At 34.9% G+C, this 22136-nt stretch overlaps 4 protein-coding genes and 2 non-coding genes across 7 annotated transcripts in view; 3 read left to right on the top strand and 3 right to left on the bottom strand.

The window, feature by feature from the left end:
• LOC108754580 (importin-7) overlaps positions 1 to 2412 on the top strand; it is an 8724-nt gene extending 6312 nt beyond the window's left edge. For both annotated transcript variants that reach the window (XM_018497013.1, XM_018497012.1), the window contains exons 13-19: positions 193 to 416; positions 488 to 580; positions 663 to 889; positions 1005 to 1210; positions 1399 to 1671; positions 1780 to 1923; positions 2037 to 2412. In XM_018497013.1, the coding sequence (XP_018352515.1) occupies positions 193 to 416; positions 488 to 580; positions 663 to 889; positions 1005 to 1210; positions 1399 to 1671; positions 1780 to 1923; positions 2037 to 2104 (1235 nt within the window). In that variant the 3' untranslated portion in view covers positions 2105 to 2412. The remainder of the gene's footprint in view (positions 1 to 192; positions 417 to 487; positions 581 to 662; positions 890 to 1004; positions 1211 to 1398; positions 1672 to 1779; positions 1924 to 2036) is intronic.
• A 3364-nt stretch (positions 2413 to 5776) lies between these two features.
• LOC108754427 (NEDD8-conjugating enzyme Ubc12) lies at positions 5777 to 8900 on the bottom strand. Its single transcript, XM_018496692.1, has 4 exons — positions 8602 to 8900; positions 8425 to 8519; positions 8044 to 8250; positions 5777 to 7097 (listed from the first exon to the last, which is right to left on the bottom strand). Exons 1-4 carry the CDS (start codon positions 8702 to 8704, stop codon positions 6957 to 6959), a joined length of 546 nt encoding a protein of 181 aa, XP_018352194.1. The 5' UTR covers positions 8705 to 8900; the 3' UTR covers positions 5777 to 6956.
• A 1679-nt stretch (positions 8901 to 10579) lies between these two features.
• LOC108754488 (serine/threonine-protein kinase S6KL-like) overlaps positions 10580 to 22136 on the top strand; it is a 63709-nt gene continuing 52152 nt past the window's right edge. Inside the window, exons 1-8 of the mRNA XM_018496808.1 lie at positions 10580 to 10659; positions 10784 to 11069; positions 11370 to 11470; positions 11562 to 11835; positions 11918 to 12002; positions 12078 to 12185; positions 12305 to 12463; positions 12774 to 12862. Of these exons, the coding sequence (XP_018352310.1) occupies positions 11013 to 11069; positions 11370 to 11470; positions 11562 to 11835; positions 11918 to 12002; positions 12078 to 12185; positions 12305 to 12463; positions 12774 to 12862 (873 nt within the window). The 5' untranslated portion in view covers positions 10580 to 10659; positions 10784 to 11012. The remainder of the gene's footprint in view (positions 10660 to 10783; positions 11070 to 11369; positions 11471 to 11561; positions 11836 to 11917; positions 12003 to 12077; positions 12186 to 12304; positions 12464 to 12773; positions 12863 to 22136) is intronic.
• Trnaw-cca lies at positions 12992 to 13063 on the top strand. Its single transcript has one exon. It is a non-coding gene; the product is annotated as a tRNA-Trp (tRNA).
• Positions 13336 to 13409, bottom strand: Trnan-guu. Its single transcript has one exon. It is a non-coding gene; the product is annotated as a tRNA-Asn (tRNA).
• Positions 17200 to 22136, bottom strand: part of LOC108754487 (probable serine/threonine-protein kinase kinX) — an 8742-nt gene continuing 3805 nt past the window's right edge. Inside the window, exons 2-3 of the mRNA XM_018496807.1 lie at positions 19194 to 19753; positions 17200 to 19076 (exon numbers count right to left, since the gene is read on the bottom strand). Coding sequence (XP_018352309.1) covers positions 18069 to 19076; positions 19194 to 19745 — 1560 coding nt within the window. The 5' untranslated portion in view covers positions 19746 to 19753 and the 3' untranslated portion in view covers positions 17200 to 18068. The remainder of the gene's footprint in view (positions 19077 to 19193; positions 19754 to 22136) is intronic.

Here is a 22136-nt window from a genome sequence, read left to right as displayed (position 1 = left end):
TAAAGTTGGAAATTGAATCCGAGATTTTTTTTAGTAGATTAATGTTTTACCGTTAAACAATTTAATACAAACTTTATTTTTAATGTTTATTTGCATATATGTATTTATATATTTTCTTATAATATATACCTTTGATATATATTTTATTGTGATATTAAGCATCCTAAAAAATTGCTTTCTCTTCTTAATCAGAATTTTACGAAGAAGCCTTGTCGTTAGTTTACGATCTAACGGGTAAAGGTATATCTGAAGATATGTGGAAAGTCTTAGAACTCATGTATCAACTCTTCCAAAAAGATGGTTTTGATTATTTCACTGATATGATGCCTGCGCTACATAATTACATCACTGTCGATACTCAGGCGTTTTTATCGAATGAAAATCATGTTCTTGCTATGTTCAACATGTGTAAAACTGTAAGTAACAGAATATTCTCTTTATATACACTCTTATTAGTTTCTAAATAAGATTGTGTTCTATATTGAAGGTTTTGACTGGTGATGGTGGTGAAGATCCAGAGTGTCATGCTGCCAAGTTATTAGAAGTTATAATTCTGCAGTGTAAAGGACGTATAGATCAGGTAACGTAATATCCATAGGAATTATGTGCAAATGTATTATCATCTACGAAGTGCAATAACGAATAAAACGATTCAATTTTAGTGTATACCACCGCTTGTACAATTAGTCCTCGAACGTCTAATGCGCGAAGTGAAAACTTCGGAATTGCGAACGATGTGTCTTCAAGTAGTCATTGCCGCTTTATATTACAATCCTGCACTTTGTCTGGAAACAATGGACAGATTACAAGGAAACTTTGATCAATCAACAGAACCGCTTGCTTCGCGTTTTATAAAGCAGTGGATCAATGATACTGATTGTTTTTTAGGGTATGGATTTTTATTATATAAAAATATTCTAATATATAGAATTAATAAAATACAAAAATTTAAGATATTAATTTTCTTTGTGATAATGAATTACAATGATTGATCTTCTCTATAGCTTGCACGACCGTAAATTGTGCGTTCTTGGACTGTGTACGTTAATCAGCATGGGTCCTGCGAGACCACCTGCTGTTAACGAATGTGCAACGCAAATTATTCCATCCTTAATCTTGCTATTCGAAGGTTTGAAAAGAGCATATGCCGCTAAAGTCACAGATGGAGACGATGATGACGAGAACGAGGAAGAAAGTGATATTGACGAAGGTGAATATTTTATATAGAGAGTGTCCCAGATTGTTTATTACAAACTTTAGTAATATGTTCTATGAGTAGAAATAAGAGAAAAATGTTATATGAAAATCCTAAAATGTTTTATTTAAAAGTGTTATAGCAAAAATAAGAAATATAGAATATATGGTAAAATATATAAGCTAATTAAATTCGAATTTTAGATGTTTTATCATCAGATGAAGACGATATAGATGATGCTAATCAAGAATACCTCGAGAAATTACAGGATAAGATAACACGAACGTCTGCTCAACATGGCTTCAACGTTAACGCGACTATACAAGATGGTCACGGTGATCACAGATCAGATGACGATGACGACGACTCAGAGTATGACGGTAACGAAGAGACTGCTCTTGAAAGCTATACTACCCCTTTAGATTCAGAGGATTCCAATCAAGATGAATATATTGTTTTCAAGGAAATCATACAAAGTAAATACTTAAAAAATAATATTTGAGAGGTGTATATATATAACTGATTTCAAAATACGCATTAAAACGTATTAAAATATATATTGTGTATTTATTATTTTTAACTAGATATTGAAAGAACGGACATGGCTTGGTATAGAGCCTTGACGAGTCTTCTTAGTCCTGAACAAGAGAAAGCTTTACAAGAAATTATTCTTTTGGCGGATCAACGCAAAGCAGCTTTAGAGAGTAAAAGGATCGAGCAGAGCGGAGGTAAATTTGTGCTGCTTTTAATAGTGAGAATTTGCATTGATGTATGAGTTAATGTGCATATTCTTTTATTCTGTATATTAGTTATCATTAATTTATAATTTTAAATTTTTTAGGATACGTCTTTCACTTACAGACTGTGCCCACTTCGTTTAACTTCGGTGGAACACCTTTAAGTCGATAAAGACTTATAATCATTTCAATTTTAGGTTAATTAAGTAAGTAAACAAATTATACTGAATCTGGATTGGACATTTGTAGCACATGAACATTATATAACTATTTCGAAAATATTACGCATTTCCTATTTACTATTTTTGTGTAAATTAATTGTACATTACTAAGGCAATCTAACAAAGATAAGACTAAAATTTTATCCTCATGAGATCATCGGTTTTGTGGATACTGTTTTATGAGACAGCAGATTTGCTACTTAGTTATCATGTGAAAATGTATATTACACATCTCTTTTACACATTTATTATAAATAACAATTCGATATTTTTTTATTCAAATAAAATGTTACTCTTCATCTAGCAAGTTATAATATTTTCTTGACAATTTAAAATTATTTTAAATTATACTATCGAAATATTTTAACTCTAAAGTACTTTTGATTAAGAAAATTCTAACATAGCTTGCTAGATATGTATTCTCATCACACACACGCACACGCGCGCGCGCGCGCACACACACACACCCACACACAATGTATATTTAATCTCAATTATTTGCCTAAATATGAAATTATTTTAACAAAAAAAAAAATTAGTTTATAAAATATATGTTACACAAATTGTGTTAAATTGTTGGTACAAATATATCAAAAGAAATTCGAGTATGTGTATAAATTATGTTATTTGATATTAACAATTAGTTCAGTAAAATATGCTGTACATTCTCCAGATCTATTTGCTAATAGCTGTTCTACTGAAAAGAAAAAATGAAACTTGTCAAAACTACTAGACGTAATTTGCAAAACTTGCTTATCACAAAAATCTTTAGATAAGAGTAATTTAGATGTTTTAATAAATAGTTTTTTTTTTTTCAAGTCTTCGTTTAAATGTATATTGTATTACATATGGCCAAACATTTTTCTGCAGTTACCGATCACTTTACATAAATCTCAGCACAGCTTGCTTTATTTTGAAAAAGATAAGTTCTGCCATATTTTGTGCTGTCCAAACTGTACCCTGAAGGATAGAGCACGAATAATTTAAGAAAGCACTTTGAATAGCTTCTGTAACGAAGTCTACAATCTTATGTTTTGATTCTTTTATAATACAATATGAATTAATATCCATATTGTATTATAAAAGGCATTAACACAAAAACAACAAATGAGCAGAGCTCTTTCTTTCATGAGGTATTGCAATTACGTAGGACGAACTCGAAGCAGAAATAAATTATAAATATCAGAGCCCAAAATGATAAAGGCGTACAAAGAAGAGGTGTTCTGTGCTGTGGTTAGTGAAATGATATTACTGCACAAGAGAGCTTTTTATATCGAAATGCAAAAGAACGTATGTGTCAATTATGTGTCGCTTCAAAGTATAAATTGTGATCTTGTATTTAAGTCCAAGTTTTTGTACTAAAATGTTATTTGATAGTGAAACTAGGTTGTTGAAAACATTTTGTTGATAAGAATATGTGCTTCTTTATGATATATACTCGACCAAACTTTTTATTCTGTTTATCGAATATGAGACTTATCTTTTTTTCATATAAAGCTGCAAGAAACTGTGCAATAATTTTAATCATTGATATTTATTCCAAATTCAATTTTTCTAATAAAGATTTTTTATACAGGGTGCATGCAAAAATACAGCAGATAGCGTAGAAGAAACGATATACATAATAGATTTTGTTAACCAATAGATTGTTAACCCACAAAATAGGTTTTGTACATTAATTTATTTGTAAATCAAAAACATGTGGAATTGTCTATATTAAAAAAACTTCAACTTCAATGTTATAAAGAATTCGATATATGATTTTATGAAAATATCATTATTAGAAATGTGAAAAAATAAGATTCATGACTTTTTAATATATATGTGGAGTATATAATAGGTTCTTTCCATTTGATGACACAAGTCGACACAAGCGTCTATCTTTGTCACTCTCTGAATGTCAAGAAGGATAGAACGACGCTTGTTATCAAATGGAAAGCACCCTACGAAGTCCCTGCACATTTTATTTATTCATAATAAACATTAACCTTAAAGATCACGTTCAACAAAATATTTATCTTGCAATTGTTGAAACACAGAAAAAGCGTTATGGTTGCCACAGCTAAAAATAATGATATTTTTTGTCCATCAATACAATTTGGCTATAAGTTGTTACTATAATTCTTATACCAAATTGTATTATGGAAAAAATATTATTTTCGGTTAAAGTAACCATAACGTTTTTTCCATGAAATTTTCTTTGTGCTGATTATACGTTCTAGACGAATAGTCTTATCGCAGCGAAGGAAACTCTCAACAGTTGCAAAATAAACATTCTGCTGTGTAAAAGTAAATAATTATATAAAACAATATCAATAACATATAAGTCAAGGATATAGAAATGTGTATATTATTGCTCAACATTTTTAATGTATCTGTTATACATAATATGCATGTCTCTCGAAATTCAAAAAGCCAGGGATACTTTAATATAACAGGACGATGTAAATAGTTTCAGATATTTGAAAGTTAACATAGTTATAATCAGTACATTACAATACTCCAATTTGATAAAATGAGACATATATGGAAGAAAAGTTTTTGGTATATATGATAATCTTTCTAATAGTAACATAAATAAATTACATATTTCTTATATTCGCCAATTTTATTTTGCAGTACCCTGCTTTTATATTGGCTTATTTGAAATTATGACTACTGATTTCTTGCAGTATTTATCGGAGATATATGTGTAGCATAAAAAGCGATTTTTAATATCGTATCTATTTCATAAACAGTTCGACGCAATCAAACAAAAATACTTCTTCGCACTGTAATCCGAACTCGCGACTCATTTAGTACAGTTAAAATCTTTGCATGTAATGAGAGAGAAAGTTAATATCGATTGTGTCAGTTTTTCAAACAAAAACATTTTAAAAAGTGCCTTGAGACATTAACGTGCAGACGGGACCTAAATTAAAGAATACAGCAGAATAAGCTGTAGGTCGGAATGAGGCCAGGACACTTCTCTAGTTCATAAGTTCTAGAAGTACTGTATTAAAGAATAATAAATTAAAGTAACTGATAGAGAGAAGAGACGAAAAAGCTGTTCCTTTGTTCTTTATAGGATACAAGTCGTAACTTCTTTGTAATGAATATTTACCACACGCATATTCTCTCCGTAGTTTTTATATAATGAATAAAATAAATTATAAATAATGGTAGTGGCGACGAGTCTTACGATAAAACATCACACATATGCGCTTAAGTCTTGATATTGTATAAACTAATAAGAGGTAAGATAACTATAACTGGTGCTTTAATATACGAATGAAGTTTAGAAACTTCATTATTAAACTGAAAATGTAGTCTCTATTATATCTGTCATTTATTTATTTATCCAAGACCTTTATTTCTGGAGTTTACAGTATGTTTGTGGATTAGCATTTAACTCTTTCTTACATCTGTCTAATTAAATATATTTAATAAACAACAAAATATACGCAATCATATAGTAGTTTAGAATTCACACACACAATCGCAGATTATTTTTTAAATAAGATCAGAATTCAGAAAAATAGTAATATTAAATTTTATTACATAATTTCAACGTGTGTAATTAAAATGTAAAGGACAAAAAATTTTTTTTCACACTTGTATAGATACACTATCATTATTTTTCATTTCTATTTTCACTAGTGATTATATAAATTTACTATTATGAATTCCAAAATGCCTACAGATTGAAGAGATATATATGGTGTTATCTAAATATTCCGATTTATACATCAATATAAGAGCAAATAGCAGAAAGAAGTATCGGTGGCACATTTTAACACACTTTGTTATATAAGTATTTCTGTGATTCTTGCATGTATCAATTTTTCTAAACTACATTGAGATATGCTCAATTATTTTATATAGACTCTGTACAAGCGTGACGTTGAAAATATACTTTCCAATATTTCTAGTAATTACGAAGTATATGATAAATTAAATTTTGTAGCATAACAAATCTCACGATTGTATTGTAATCTCGTAATTATTAATGACTGCTGTAAGGTTTGTACTTGTACATAAAGCAAACCAATTTCTTCGCTTAGTGTGAAATAAATTTTAACTTTTCTCATAAAAAAGAAGACATCGAATTATTATTTTTTTACATATATCAGAAAGAGAGCTGTTCTGTCGGGTGTAAAAATTTGCTGTTTGCGAAAATCCAAACGAAACATTTGCAGTTTTGTAACAGCCTTATATTCCATTCTCAGTCAAAATACATAAGTTACTTGTACATATATTTAAATGAAAAGCAGATTTTGATAGATGCTACGGTGAATTATTATGAAAATGGGTTACGCCCCTTAGAAAATAAATATTTTATAAATTAAGGTACCTATAAAAATCGCAAAAGAAGTTTAAAAATTCAGGATCCAAAAACTTTCTAATTCCAGAACTTTCTAATTCCTAAGTCCAGAATCGTAAATGTATGGAACACAATTAAATCACATCGTAACATCTATTATCTCTCTGCCAAATGTCAAACTATAATTCTACGAGCCCCTCAACACTGCACTTCAAATTCACTAAAATAATGCCATGGCCAATAAACATTCTTGGTAATTCATCGAAAACAATGAACGATGCATTCAAATCGCCCGAGTTTTTTGTGCTAAGAAAAAAATACGTCTTTAATTAAATGTATATAGGCCTGGCAAGACACAAAGAAAGTAAATATGTTAATGTTATCACGCAAGTGATAATGAGGACACAGTGTGGTCCTACATTAATTCCGTAGTTTAGGATATCTTCACCTACAGTGAGTCCTTGGAGAAGTGTGTACAGTATTGACGGTGAGGCACTGTATCACTTGAGACACCGATCAAAATAATAGGATCCTACATAACCACCTCTCATCGCTTTCGTTACATTTTGTTCGAAAGCCCTTCTGTTGTTTTGTAAAACTTCAGCTGCATCCTTATTTAACGGATCTTCAGGATTTGGTTCCTGCCAAAACATTTATTCCTCTTAATTCAAATAAAAAAACAGTGAATTCTATATATTGAATTTTGGTAATAATAAGAATTCTCTGAGATTCTTTGAGAGAAGTTTTTATACATACATATATATAGTGACTGCTAAGTTTCCAATCAACATTAACTTTATAATAATTTTCGGGCCCTGTTTTTAGTTTATATTATAAATAAAAATTCTTGAACATAAATAAGCAAAGAAGATCACTTGTCAAAGCAGGTGCCTAATAATATTTCTGTGTGAATTTTACAATTTCTGATTCAAGCAATTAAAATATTCTTGTTATAATCAATCAATTTATAAGAGTACAATATTTTAAATATTTTAAATTTTAAAATATATTAGATACTTATGTACTAGATATTTATTTGTAAAGACCATCTGAGTAATACGATAAAATTATTATTGGCTAGAAATTTTTGGCAGCCACTGTAAATGTGTATATTTACAACTACAGGTATTCATAGTTCGTTCTTATCTTAATATGTTCTTATCTCAACCATCTTAATGTCTTAAGACATTAATATAGCTCCGTAAATAGTTTATGATATCTTAAGACTGCATTTAAGTTAGTCTTAAATATAAAAACTGACTATAAATACTGTTATTAAAATCTCATGTGATGTAATAATATAGTTATAATAATACAGTTAAAAAATATTAGGCACTTACATTTTCTTTTTTCATCTGGAATTTATCTACATTGTTACTTATTGGTTACCAGCGCCATACATAAGTTTAAAGGGTTTTTAAAACAAAGGATAATTCACAACAAATTTGATAAATCCATTTTTGAGGTTTAAATAATAGTTAATAAGGTGCCTAATATTTCTTGTATAAACTATATATTATAATAATATAGTTTTTATTTGCAAAATACCACACACTGAAAATAATATCAGAAATGATAACAACATACTAGAAAGAGATACTGGAGACCATAAACGATGGAATTGATTGTGAGTACGGGTTTCCAGTCCTCTCGCAAAATATTGAGGCACACATTACCATCCAAATCAATATTAGGATGATAAACTTGAGTCTCGCATTTCACCTTGGGTGGCTCATGCGGATAATTGGGCCCAACTTTGAAACTAAATACAAACCTACCACCTTTGTAAAATCCCTGAAACAATAAAAAAAACCTATTAAGAAAGTAATGTTAATGTTAAAAGGAGCCATGTCAATTATCTAAACAAAACACCAAAAATAATCTCAATTTCTGGTAAGACGGCAAAAGTGATATTGATCTGATCGACTGTAACAACTATAAGGTGCTCCGAAGCAAGCGTTTACTTACTTCATCTGGACAGATGATTAATTTAAAGCTTAGCAAATCGTCGGGATCTGGGAATTCCGTGCCGCACGTTTTCGGGAGATTCAGTTCGTTTATATCTAAAAAAAAAGGAGCATCAGATAAGAGGAAAAACGAACGTGCAGAAAGCATACAATGTGACTCAATGGCATTGCTCCGAACCTTTCGTGATCCTCAGCTGTGCCGCAGACGCCTTCTTCTGGGTACCAGCCTTGGGTGACTCGCCATCTTTTTTCGCTTGTTTCAACGAGAATAATTTGATCATAATTAGATTGCGCGTTCAACGCGGGCAGACATGCAAGTGACCTCGGGCAAAAGCCGCGGTCACGCGGACGGCATACAAAAATCAAACCCTAGAGAACCGATAATTTTTTGACACCACAGGATCAATCGCACGGTTGGTCCCCAACTACACTCGCACGCAACCACGCACCACAGGCGGCGCAGCGACTAATGTCACGTGAACAGACAGTCATGGGCGCGCTGATGTCACGGTGTTATGGATGACCATGGAGTATAGAGAATAAGAGGCCGAACTAGGCTTTGAAAAGTCAAAATCAGGTTTCTGAATTGGTATTGATGATGCTCGGTAGACGGCATTCAAATCGCAAAACTTCTCTCATATATGCTTAAGCACACACAATCGAGCACACATAACCTAAAAATAGAGATGTTATATGTTGAGTCATATTCTGACAGTAATAGGAAGATATAAATTGTCATTAGAACTACAGTCAGTTATCATGCAAATTGCGAGAATGGTGTTGTGGAACGAAAGCGACATCTCGATTGAACTAATTTAGATGACCACTTTTGAACCACGCTTTTTGACGGTCTCGTCTATGTAAATTCGGTCTTCTATTCTCTATATTCCATGTGGATGACAATTCTCCTTTGTCACGCGTCGATAATTTTTTTTTAACGAGAATTCTTATAACCGGCGAGATTAGTAATATCAACGTAACGTTGTTACCCATAGAACCGCTCTCGGCATTAAGGAGTTTGAATCTTCTCCGTGAGATGGCAATACTGGCGTCGTCATCTGCAGTCAGCGTTGCCAACTCAATAGTTATTCTATCAAATCTAAAGGCGATATTCCAAAATTACTGCCAACATTAAAAATGCTACAATTTACGTAACGTACACTATAGATTTTCAGTACTGGCAGTCAATTTTGAAACACTGCCAGAATGACAGGATGTCAACTCGAATATCATTTTATCCTTGTTGGTCACCGAATGTTGAATAAAGAATACTCGGAATTAACAGAGTCAAGTTTTGAAACGCATCCCAGTAGAGACACTTCGTGTCGGTATCTTTGATCTTTATATCGAAAGTCATGTGAGCATTCGCCATGTAACATTTAAAACAGTATTGCTCTACATTTAAAACTCGGCTGCTGAGCCTCGAACAGTAGTGGAGGTAGACTATTGGTGCTTTTCATTTGATGATACAAGTCGACACAAGTGTCGTTCTTTCCTTCTTAATATTCAGAGAGTAACAAAGAGGGTAACAAAGAACGACACTTATATCGACTTATATCATCAAATGGAAAGCACCTAGTCAAGTATTGCCATAATTTTAAAGCTGAATGTATCAAATGAACTAAAAAATGTACTAAATTGTATTAATTAAAAAAAAAAATTTAGTACAATTGTAAAAAGATTTTTTTAAACACATATTTAAATTAAATTTCCTCTTTAAAGAAATGTTATGGATATTGACAAAAATTTTTAGGATAAAAAAGTCTTACAGTTAAACTTACAGTGCAGTATAAAAATGTTACTACCTAAATATAAATCAAATTGTTTTATTGCTTCTATAATTTTTACTGTCTAATTTTATTCTGCAATTTCGGGTTCTATAATTAACATTCATTGCGCAGGTCCGCGGACGATGTTTTCGCGCTTTTTTGTGTTTCAAATTCATTGCGAGTGATGTTTAATTCAACTTCTTCGTCTGTAGAAACATATTTGAATTCTGACATTCACGTAAATTCAAATTGCATTCGTTTAATTGTGGAATATAATTATCTATAGAATGTTCTAAGTTCCTAAAAGAATTACGAGTGTCTCGTATATATGCGTAAGGTATATATTTGAAAGTGTTTCTGCCTTCATGTGATTCGCCGACTTTGGGAGGAACTTGCGTACTGCGCATGTTCGCCGCACGATCTTTCGTTGTAAATAAAATTCTGCATCATCTTTAACAATTCACTGGGTAATTTGTTAGTTAACTACTTGCTACTGGCGTAATTTGCGTCGCATGCTACGTTGCTGTGTCCGATTTAATAATTCTGTGCACAGCGTCAATTTGTCATAATAATTAGTAATTTCATTTACAGTCATCGAGCCAGACTGCCGTGTGAGATAACACGATTTATAAGCGCCATACCGCGCCGTGCATGTTTATAAGTTTAACGGTATGAATACGTGCAAACGAACTGGCGGCACGCCACTGATATTTTAATTTAGGATAACTCGACAGCAGAATGACGTACCGAAAAACGCCGCTTTTGAATAGTTGCTCGATTTGAGAGGATCGACGATCGATCGGAGCAAGCTGTCACTTGAATGGGCAACTCCAACGTCAAAAGGAACTGTCATAATCAGCAGAGGTATGATAGTCAGGTGAGTATTGTTTAAACTCAGATCCTAACCTATAATAAAGAATTTGTTCTCCTTTTGTTTGATAAACATCAACAGTAACATTACAATTACTAATAATTTTTTATTTAACAAAATTAATATATGTTTTACATATAACAATTACATTATTCAAAAATTGTAATATTAATGTAATGTTATTGTTAGTTGAGTTTATTAAAAACAATTTTTATGTTCTGATACTGTTATGTGTTTGCATTTTGCATGATGCATTATAGTTAAATATAAGCATTTTGCATTAAAGGCAATGTTATTGATTTACAGTACAGTCTCAGTGATTTGCTTGGTGGTAGCTGCGTCAACAATGCAACTGCGCAGGCTTCTAACAAGGAAGGGAGATCATTGTCCCGTGCTTCTCACAGAAGGTAACACTGTAATTAGTCTTTGATAACAGATTTCTATACATATTAAATATCATAACTATAAGAACTAAATTTGTTCTCATTCACTCTTCAGTTGGACCAAAGGATATTGTACTACACAGGATATTCATGGATCTTCCAAAACAGTATGGCCCATTTCACGCTCTCAGTCAATATTTCTGCCAGAATTTCCAGTCAAGGAGATACCTCTGAAAACAGGATACGTCTTCTTAGATGTAATAGCTAAGGGTGCTTATGGCAAAGTATACAAGGTGCAAAAGCAAGAAACTAGTCAGGTTTTTGCACTGAAGGTGATTAGCAAAGCCATGATTGTGGCAGAAAATTGTGTCAGACAAGCTAAGGAGGAGGTACGTTTATATCTAAGATGATAGCTTTGATAAATATATAGATTTGACATAATATATAACAGATTTGATATTTCATACTTAGGCAGCGATACTGAGAATGGTTGGGCATCATCCTTTCATAGTGAATTCCGTCCACAGATGGCAAGGCAGGAAAACGTTGTATATATGTATGTTTCTATTATTACAATATTTAAATTTCAATTTGATTCTAAATAAACTGACAGATGTAAATAATATTGCAGTGATGCATTACATTTCTGGAGGAGAATTATTTTCACTAGTCGACGAGTATGGCTGTTTGCCTGAAAAAGTAGTTAGGATATATGTAGCTGAAATTGCCTTAGCTATAGGTAAGAATAATTTCAACAATCAATAATATATGTACAAGAGCCAAGAATAATTTCAATTATCAATGACATACAAGATCCGAAGTCTCTATATTTTATATAAAAACGTGTGTTGTATATAGATTTTCTACACAATGCTGGTGTAGTACACAGAGATTTGAAAACAACCAATATTCTACTTGATGAAGATGGCCATGCTGTGATTATCGATTTTGGTCTGGCCAAATGGTTGCATCGCACAGAACGAACAAATACATTCTGTGGAACACCTCAATATATGGGTAAGAAAATGTTATATAATAATATACAACTATAATAGCATACACATATACACTCATTATATCGTTTATTTGCTACAACATCGACGTAACTCAGAAAACAAAGTTTTCCAGAAAATGAGTTTAAACATTTTTATTTATTAATTTAGAATATTAACCTTAAAATGCAATTTTAGCGTAATAACTGATTGTAAAGAAATAAAAGTATATTCTTTCTTTTTTTCTTTATATTTTAATTTTTTTTTTTATATAAAATATAAAATGCGCTTTTATATCGTCATATTTAAGCGAATTTTTCATCATGATTTTTCAGCGCCGGAAATCCTAAAGAAGGAATATTATGGACAGGAAGTCGATTGGTGGTCTCTGGGTGTGTTAGCCTGCGTTTTACTTACAAATAAGGTACGTGATAGATTTTAAGTACATATTTTATATCGTTTTACTACAATTATCATTTAATGTTATATTGCAAGTGTATCATTTTAAGTGTACCGTTACATATCATTGCATTGGAAGAAGACAACATCACAAGACTCCGTGGCGCAACGGTAGCGCGTCTGACTCCAGATCAGAAGGTTGCGTGTTCAAATCACGTCGGGGTCAAAATAATTTTTTTTTTCGTTTTTTAATTTTCGTTATTTTCTTTAGCTAAACAGAATTAAGAAATACAATAAAAATTTATTAGTTTATTGTTAATTATGTTTTTATATCATTCGTTTTGTAAATAGTTGGCTATGCATTTTACTTTAATCTATATTGTAATATTATAACGTAAAACTTGTGCTTTTGTATATCTACAGTTAGGAGTTACGAACTGATATTTGAATGAATATGATATTAAAAACAATCGTACAATAATTGTAAAAAAAAAATATCGCCCCCGGGTGGGCTCGAACCACCAACCTTTCGGTTAACAGCCGAACGCGCTAGCCGATTGCGCCACGGAGGCATTTGACTACATATCTCTTAAGAATGCACTTATCACGTATTATCTATTTCTCGCAAAATTATTTTTCCAAACATTAATTAGAAAATTTAATGAATTAAATTTTAAGTCTTAAGAAAAAAAAAAGCGAAATACAAATCGCAAAAGGTAATTTTGCATTTAGACATTTCGCTTTAATAAATTTTTTTTTTACGAAAGAAGCAATGATTTGTTACTCTGCAATAATCTAGCATTGAAAAATGAAAATTTTTGCATCGGATTTAATAACAGAGGAAAGAAGGCGAATGCTTCAAAGATAGCGTTAAATAGTATCAGGTGTGCTTATTTCAAGTTAACCTTTAGAATACGGGTGTTTTTTTAAATTTTATAGCTTTTCTTTATGTAAGATTTATTTTATTTAATTATATATTTTTTATTTCAAAACATAACACTGTTTCAAAGCTACTATAATGATTTTCCAACTGATCTATGATAATTCTAAAATTATTAAAAATAAAAATGGATAAATACAATATAATATGAAAAATAAAACAGCTATATAGTAGGGCTCCTGTTCGGTTAAAGATTAGTTGAACGGCTCTTTGGTAAAATGTTGCAATTTTTAAAAAATTTTACAAGAAATATAAAAAACATGTACTCCATGTTTGCACGATTAAATAACGTTTTTCTGTTAAAACATCATTTTATAAAAATGATAGTTACAGAGTTTTTTCCAGGGAGCCCTTCAATTTTGAGAGCATTTAGTATTGAACGGCGAGAATGCAGGACGATATGATGAAATGTAGAGAACAATGATAATTGAACAATCTCCGCGCAACGAGTTGCAAAATTCTTTTTGTCTCTCTTTTTTTTTCTTTCACGCCTTGACATTTCGCTGGGAGCACTCACCTTATGCACTGCAACTTTGTTTATGCTTACCTACTCGGTGTATCGCCGTGTGATCGAGATGCTCGCTCGCCCTTTGATGAATCGATGCAAGGGAAAATGTCGGCTTGCGCCGCGGCAATGCGACATTCGCGAGCAGTTGTGCGACTGGTGCTCTTATGCAAGTGCATTCTCCATGGGTAGTCAATTCGTTATGGAATTGCATTTGCGAGAATAGAAAGGTATCGGTTGTGACGCCGTAAATCCGCGGATCGCCTCTCTTAATGGCAGTTTATAGCACCCTTGGCAGAATGATACTTACAATTACTGGGATTTATTCCGTTTTCTACATATTATGACAATCTGAATGATTCTTCTGCTAAGTGCTCGATATTTTAATTATTTGTGATGAATTATAACTTATCTATGAAGATATTATAAAATATAGTATATATTACATACATATCTTTCCTTCTAATGACATTTTCATTTATATTGTGTGCATTGTGCATATAATTATCTATTTATTTATTTATTTATCTGAAAGAAGACGGTTCCATACTATCGATAAATATTTGCTATAAAAAATAATAAGCTCTCCGTAATTGATAATTCTGCGTAAATGTAATCAATAATGATACTCTGGACAATCCTTTAGCTCGGATATTTAAGTTGTCTACGATGAATGATAATTATAATTGATCTTTGAAGATATAAAATACAACATATATGTCTTCCTTTATAGTAATAATAAGACTCTGGACGGTCCTTGAACTCGAAGCCAGACATTTAAATTGTCTAGGATAAATGATAATTATATATAATCCGTCTTTGAATATATTATAAAAAATACCATACATATCTTCCTTTCTAAAGACATTTTCGTTTGCAAATATGTATATAATTATGTATTTCTTTTTTTATTTGAAAGGAAAACCGTTTTTACAGATAGATCAAAATTTGTCTAAAAAGGTTGATATAAACTTTCCGTAATTAATAATTCTATGCTATTTATATTAAATGTAATTAATAATGAGACTCTGGACAGTTCTTAAACTCGAAATCAGATACTTAAATTGTTGAAGATGAATAATAAATCTATCTCTGAAGCTATGTATATACATTTTTTTTCTTTCATTTGTGCTGTATATATAATTATTTCTTTATTTATCTGAAGGAAAGTTTTTATATTATCAATCAAAATTTGCCTAAGATTAATTCTAAATTTCTACAATTAATAATTTTATCCTTAAACGTATTTAATAATATCGAGTATGTTACTCAATAGCAAAATCCCATTATCTTAATGGAATGAAATTTTCGACGAAACATTTATGAAATGCAATGAAAGACACGTTTTATTTGATCTTATTGCGTAACGTAAACGATTTGTGGGTAAAGTGGGCACGGTAAACGGTTAAGGGTCGTAAATTAAGGGGTTATTATCATTTACTCAATTCGCTGCCGGTGCGCGCTCGTTGTGCCTTGTTATTTCGTGTTAGAGAAGTGCGAAGATGTTTATCGGCTAGCGGAAGCCCTCGATTATCGTATCTGACACGGCACGTATGTACGTACACTGTGTACGTACTTTGTGCACGCTGTCGAGAACGGCTAAGTGCTACTTCGTAAGTCACTCGTTAACTTATTACAACCGCGGCGTTGATCCTCGTCGTTTTTGCGATGCTGAAGAGCGATGTGATTGACAAATCGCTGCTTATCACGATCTAATGTTATCACACGAACCTCTGCAAATCCGCATGATTTATCAGCGAGCGATTTACGCAGTGATGTGACTTGCATCCATTCCTCTTGCGTCCATTCTGTCATCTTTCCACAGATGTTATCATTCACAGATGCATCATTCGTTTTCTAGAATAGTTGCATATCTTGCAAATACCTACAACTGCTTCGTGCGATCGTAACGCTCGCCGAGTGAAAACTGTACTTTACGCTGTAATTCGGAAGCGACTTATAATGACTGTAGTCTAGAACTTTGAAAAGATGAGTAATTGCGTGAAATTTTAGGTATACTGTTGTACTGTTATGTTTCAGTGTACTTAAAAATTAGTATATCTAAGTCATACAGAGAGATATACTGTTATGCAGAGAGATATACTGTTATATATCAAAAGAGCAATAGTAATCCAATCCCTTTAGTTAAATATAATAACATTTTGTTATTTTTAACTTTCATGTGTGTTAAAATGTAAATCAATTTTCTCCATTAGTTTCTTAATTAATTTCAAAGTAAACATTTATATTAACGTATGCACTTAGTGAATAACAAATCAAATTTGAGTAAAATTTTATATATTTTCTCAAGTTCGAAATTGTTTAAGTTCATTGTTTAAATTAATGACATATTGAGAAGGAGCAGTGGCGATCTATAGAAAAATGAATTAAAAATAATTTAAATTAAATAATTTGATTTGAATTTAACAATGTATAATAATATTAAGATATTACGAAAGATATTACGTGTTATGGAAGAAGATTACGTATGATTGTGTACAATATCGATCTCGAAGTCTATTTTTGTTTCATCGCAATATATCGCTTGAAAAATATCTCTGTTTATGTAAAAACTCAATAGAGTCCCGTAATTATGATCATAAAATTCTATACTTTTTGCTTCTGTATTATTAAAATCTGAAACTTAAACTTGCTCGCGAATGATCCATAAATGGGCGGTTGGTAGTAACACGAGGCCGTCGGGGGATTCACAGTAATAATAATAATTATTATTATAACGATGATGATAGCAATAATACAAATAATAATATTAATAATAATAGTGGTATTGGTACTAAATCGTAATAATAATCAATAATAATAATGACACATGTATCTCTAAAAAAGAAGACAGAGAGAGTCGAACTACTTACTATTATAGTTTATCGGGATGAGCTTATCGGATGTTGTAGTGGTGTGTCATTCTCGGATGGGACGCAAGGGATGGGAGTTCCATAAAGGGAATGAAAGATATTGAATGGGGGGGGAAGGAGAGGGGGGGGGAGCAGAGTTCGTCCCCGCGGACAGATCGCGATGTCCACCGGGACGAACGAGAATGCCGACTCGGAGCCAGGCCGAGCCGGCATTCTGTGATGGACCGCCGCGTGTTCTCCGTCTGCCATCTTGCGATGTTCACCGGGACGCCACCGGATCACGGGCGTCGATCACCACGTACCGAAGATACGATCGATACACGGTGTCGTTCGCTCACGTGTCGCAGCATTCGGTAACACGCGATCGTCCTGCGCTCCCGGAAATGCGCTACCGAGATCGTAGTGCGCCGTCGAAGATCAGATAACCGTACCCTATAGAAAGATTGATGGGGGTCGATGGGATCGCTCTTTCGCACTCTCTCTTTCTCTCTCTTTCTCTCGCCCTCTCTCTTTATTTTTCTCTTTCTCCGACATTCACACTGTGCAGTATTTTCACATTTTCTGGATTTATCGCTGAGAGTGCTTCTTATCCTGGCATTCGCATTCTCGCTCTTTCACAACATACATACGTATGCGCACACACACACACACACACACACACACACACACACACACACACACACCCCCACACTCACACACAGACACACATACATACATCTTTCTTTCTCACTTCTGCTCCAGTTTTCTCGCGACGAACTCGTGCCCACGTCCCGGTGGCTAGAGACGTCGATGCCTGAGCTCGTCCCGAGGAGCAGTTTACTTCCTTCTTCTTCTCCTCGAGATGATGCTGCTGCTGCTGTTGCTGCCGCGCTGCTGAGGTTACTCATCAATCAAACCCTCCCCGTGCCAAGATTTACTGCTCGGGTTTCGGGAGCAATTCCCCGAGCTTCGGTTTGGCGTTCTTCTGCTCCTCGGAAGACTTTTCCTCCTCGCTGCTCTTGGTGTCCTCCTTGCTGTCCTCGGAGGACTTCTCTTCGGAGGAATCGTCGGAGCGTTCCTTCACCTCTTTAGCGATTTCCTGCAGTTGCTGTTGTGGTTGCTGTTGTTGGGCCAGCTGCTGCTGCTGCTGCTGTTGCTCCTCAGCGGCCGGAAGGTCCGACTTGGCCTGAGGCTGCTCCGGCGCTTCCGCCGCATCTCGTTTGATCTGGCTGGACTCCTGAGGCTGTGCGAGCTGTTGTTCCTTCGCCGCTTCCACTTGTTGGACAGGAGAGTCGGCACTCTTCGGTTCTTTTTCGGCCTCTTTCTCAGCAGCTACTTCAGCAACCTTCTCCTCGCTTTTGGCCGGTTCCTCGACTTTGACAGCTGGCTGCTCGGCGGGTGCTGTCTCCAGCTGTTCGCTCTTTTCGATCTTCTCGCTCTTCTCAGCTGGTTTCGGCTCCTCTACCGGCGCGGCTGCTTGCGCTGCGTTTTGCTCGGCCTCGGCGATAGGCGCGGATTTCTCCTGCACCTGAACAGGTTCCTGAGCGGCAGGAGCTGCTGCTGCAGCGGGAGCTGCTGCAGCGGCGGCGACGGCGGCGGCAGCGGCGGCGGGCGCAGCGGATTCCTCGGCATCGCGGGTCACACGGTCGGGCTTGTCATCGATCTTGGCGTGGGCGAGCGAGTGACCTTCAGATTCCTTCGGTAGTTCGGCTTTCGATTCAACCTTCTTTTCCTCGGTGGCAGCGACCGCGGGAATTTCCTCTTCCTTTTTCGCAGCTGGCTGTACCGGCTCCTCCAGCTTCTTCTCCTCTTTCGGCTCTTCGTCAACAGCGATCTTCTTCTCAGCAGCGCCATCAGCGCGTTTCTCGATGGCTACAGGCTTCTCGGCCGCAGGTTCGACCGCCTGCTCCGCGCTTTTACTTTCGACGGCTACGTTTTCCTCCTGAAAAAAGCATATCAATGTAAGATTAGATGAAGCTTAACTTAAGAATGGTATAAATGAAGAGTAAAGTGGAAAAGATTAAAGAAAATTATTCAATCGGGGGAACAAGAAACCTACTTTCTTTTCTGCTGGGATTTCAGCCGGTTGTTCCTGCGGCGCGAGCTGCACGGATTCTTTCGTCTCGGATGCCGCTTCCTTCAGGGTCTCTGGCTCTTGTTTCTTTTCGGTGGCCAATACTTTCGGCTCTTCCTTCTCCTCGAGTTGTTCCTCGGAGGACTTGGGCTGCGCCTGAGCCTCCTCGGACACCGCTGCTGTCGGCTGCTGTGGTTGCAATGGCTCGTCCTGTTTCGCCTCGGCCGGCTTGGCTTCGTCGCTAGCAGATTCGCTGCTCCTCACGGCAGGCTCGTTAACCGCAGCGGGTTGTTCAGCCGCTGCTTGTGCTGGTTGGCTAGCTGCTACAGATTCGGATAGGCTGCTCTGCACGGCCGTCTCCGCCGCCTTCAGAGATTTCACCGCGGTCTTCTCATCAATTGGCTGCGGAACGTGGTCCTCGTGATGATCGGCCACTGGCTGCGGAGGGTGGCCCTCGTGATGATCGGCCACTGGCATGGCAGCGATCATTTTCAGCCCCAAAAGACATACCATCGTTACCACAGTGAATTTTATCATTGTGATATCTGCAAGAGGATGTTCGATATTAGACATTCTCGTTGATAAAACATTACATCGTAGCATTGATAAAATCTTAACTTAATTCTGTCAATTTGAATTAAATTACTAAGAATTTGCAGAAAAAAAGTATTTAATCGATGGCTTCAAATATCTGAATATATAATAGATATCGCGCAATAAGTCTTTTGTGATTGCAGAAATCTTAAGATTTTACTTTCTTAATTAATTTTATAACTAGTTGCGCGTATTTACATGTTAATATTTATTACATTATCCGCAAATGATGAATGACGATCGTTGCACGACATCGTGAAATAAATATGTTTTTATATACAATACATTAATAATAAAATTTATAAAAATTAATTATAGGCGACTTACATATATAATATGTGTGTGTGAGATTAAAAATTATGATGGATGTTACAATTATTTTTTATCTTTCTATCAAAATTTTATTTAACAAAATTCGTTTGGATCCACACTGAGAAGACATTGAGACGCTCAATCTTCTAGTTAGGCAAACGGACGTGAGGACAAGCTGTCAGCGTGACAGCTCGGCCTGAATGGCCGAGACGAATGTATGAATGGGCCTGGTTGTAGATCGCGAGACGAAAGGACAACAGCTATGATTGTTAATGAGAGGAGGAGAGCTGTAGAGGGCCTCGAGGGGAGGAACGGTAACGTCGCGCTGGATGCCGATGAACACTACTATCGGGACTGTCGCGAGAGAGAATCGGCAGGAAGGAGAGGGACGGGTGACATTGAACCGAATGCATCGAATAAGGCGAACATTATGGAACTAATGACAGGATGCGTGCCTCTCACGCTTGTTATGTGCTTGCGTTTACGGCTTCTCCGCACGTTCAATTTTTCTCTCCGTAAAATGCAGAAAAAAAACAAGAAAGAATTGTAACGTCTTGCACGGACTTTTGTTGCGCACGAGGTGAATGAGACGTTAAGGACACGGCTCTCTCACACTTCGAAGGAAGATTTAACCAGAAAATGTAGTTTGGAAATCGCGAGTTTTAGAGTTACACGCGCGAACATTTGAAAGTAATACATAAGTCTTATCATTAATTATCAACTTTTATAATTTTTTGCAGATCTTACTTTAACGAATACTATTCTCTAAAATTTTTAGGGTGAATTATCATTCTGAAGAATAAAATTTCACTCTTAAAGATTGAAAATTGAGCCACTATTTTTTAAGACACTTGAAAAAATTTAGAAAGTATAGATTTGTAAAGTATATTGTATCCAATGACGGATTTATGTCCGTTTCCATCGATATAATATAATTTCAGTTTATCTTACTCTTCATTTTTTCTCTAATTTTTAAAGAAAAAAATAAGCAAAAATTAAACCGGAATTAAGTGAATTTATATTGATGAAAACGGACATTAGGTTGATAATGTTTGCTTTGTGCTTTCTGCGTGTGGATAATAAATTTACATTGCAAACTCTACTTTGTGTATATTTACCTCGCAAAATACATCGCGCGATAGCGAAACACTAAACTACTCTGCGTTCGCGAGTAGGTGTACGTGAAATAGGAGACAAACGACGCGGTATTTACGCATCATCAAGTTGGTGCGGCTAGATCGGCATGCATCAAGCTCGAGTTAAGCGTAGTCACTCCGACAGAAGCAATCGCTTTTCCAATCTGTCTTTTTGCGTAGCTATCGTCGATCAATCAATTCATCAATGAACTCGACGATCCAAATATTATTTATATTGTAGATCACCTTTAATTTTTAATTTCGCATCCAATTATGAGTCCTAGTGCCGATTAAAAATCATGAAACAATACGGAAAAAATGGTTTTGCTGAAGCATCTAAAAATTCAGCTAGATACAAATCTGAAAATAGTTTTGTTTCGATCATCAAAGTAATTATGTATAAGGATGCTTAAACTGGTTAAAGAATGTTGAACCTTTTTGCAGCACTGCCATCAATGTTTAAGCGTTCTGTATAATTATTTTAATGGTTCGTCAAAATTATTTTCAGTTCAGTATCTGTATCCAGCTAAATTTTTAGATACTTCAGCAAAGCCGTTCTTTCCGTGTGTTCCTGGAACAACTTTTTGATGATATGCGAATTAAACATTCATAAGTCACACAGAAGTATAATAATTCTGCATTAATTAGCTGTAACTGGAAAAGTTGTGAGGCGTATATTATTCTCGAGTCGCGTATGGTACGGCGATTGAAATTGCTCGAGAGCGGGGGCTGCGCTCGTCGTATGCCTGCGGACGGTGGAAACCGTCCGGTTGTGGCAAACCGGAATACACTGAGAGTCGAGAGGGATGGCGAGAAGTGGCGACAAAGGCGGGAACAACGAGGCGTAGTCGCGGCGAACGGGGCAGGAGGTGGCAAAAGGATCCAG

This window comes from Trachymyrmex septentrionalis, unplaced genomic scaffold (genome assembly GCF_001594115.1).
Source record: "Trachymyrmex septentrionalis isolate Tsep2-gDNA-1 unplaced genomic scaffold, Tsep1.0 scaffold8, whole genome shotgun sequence".
Lineage (NCBI taxonomy): Eukaryota > Metazoa > Arthropoda > Insecta > Hymenoptera > Formicidae > Trachymyrmex > Trachymyrmex septentrionalis.
Note: the sequence above shows the minus strand (reverse complement) of the source record. Positions and strands in the feature narration are given on the sequence as shown.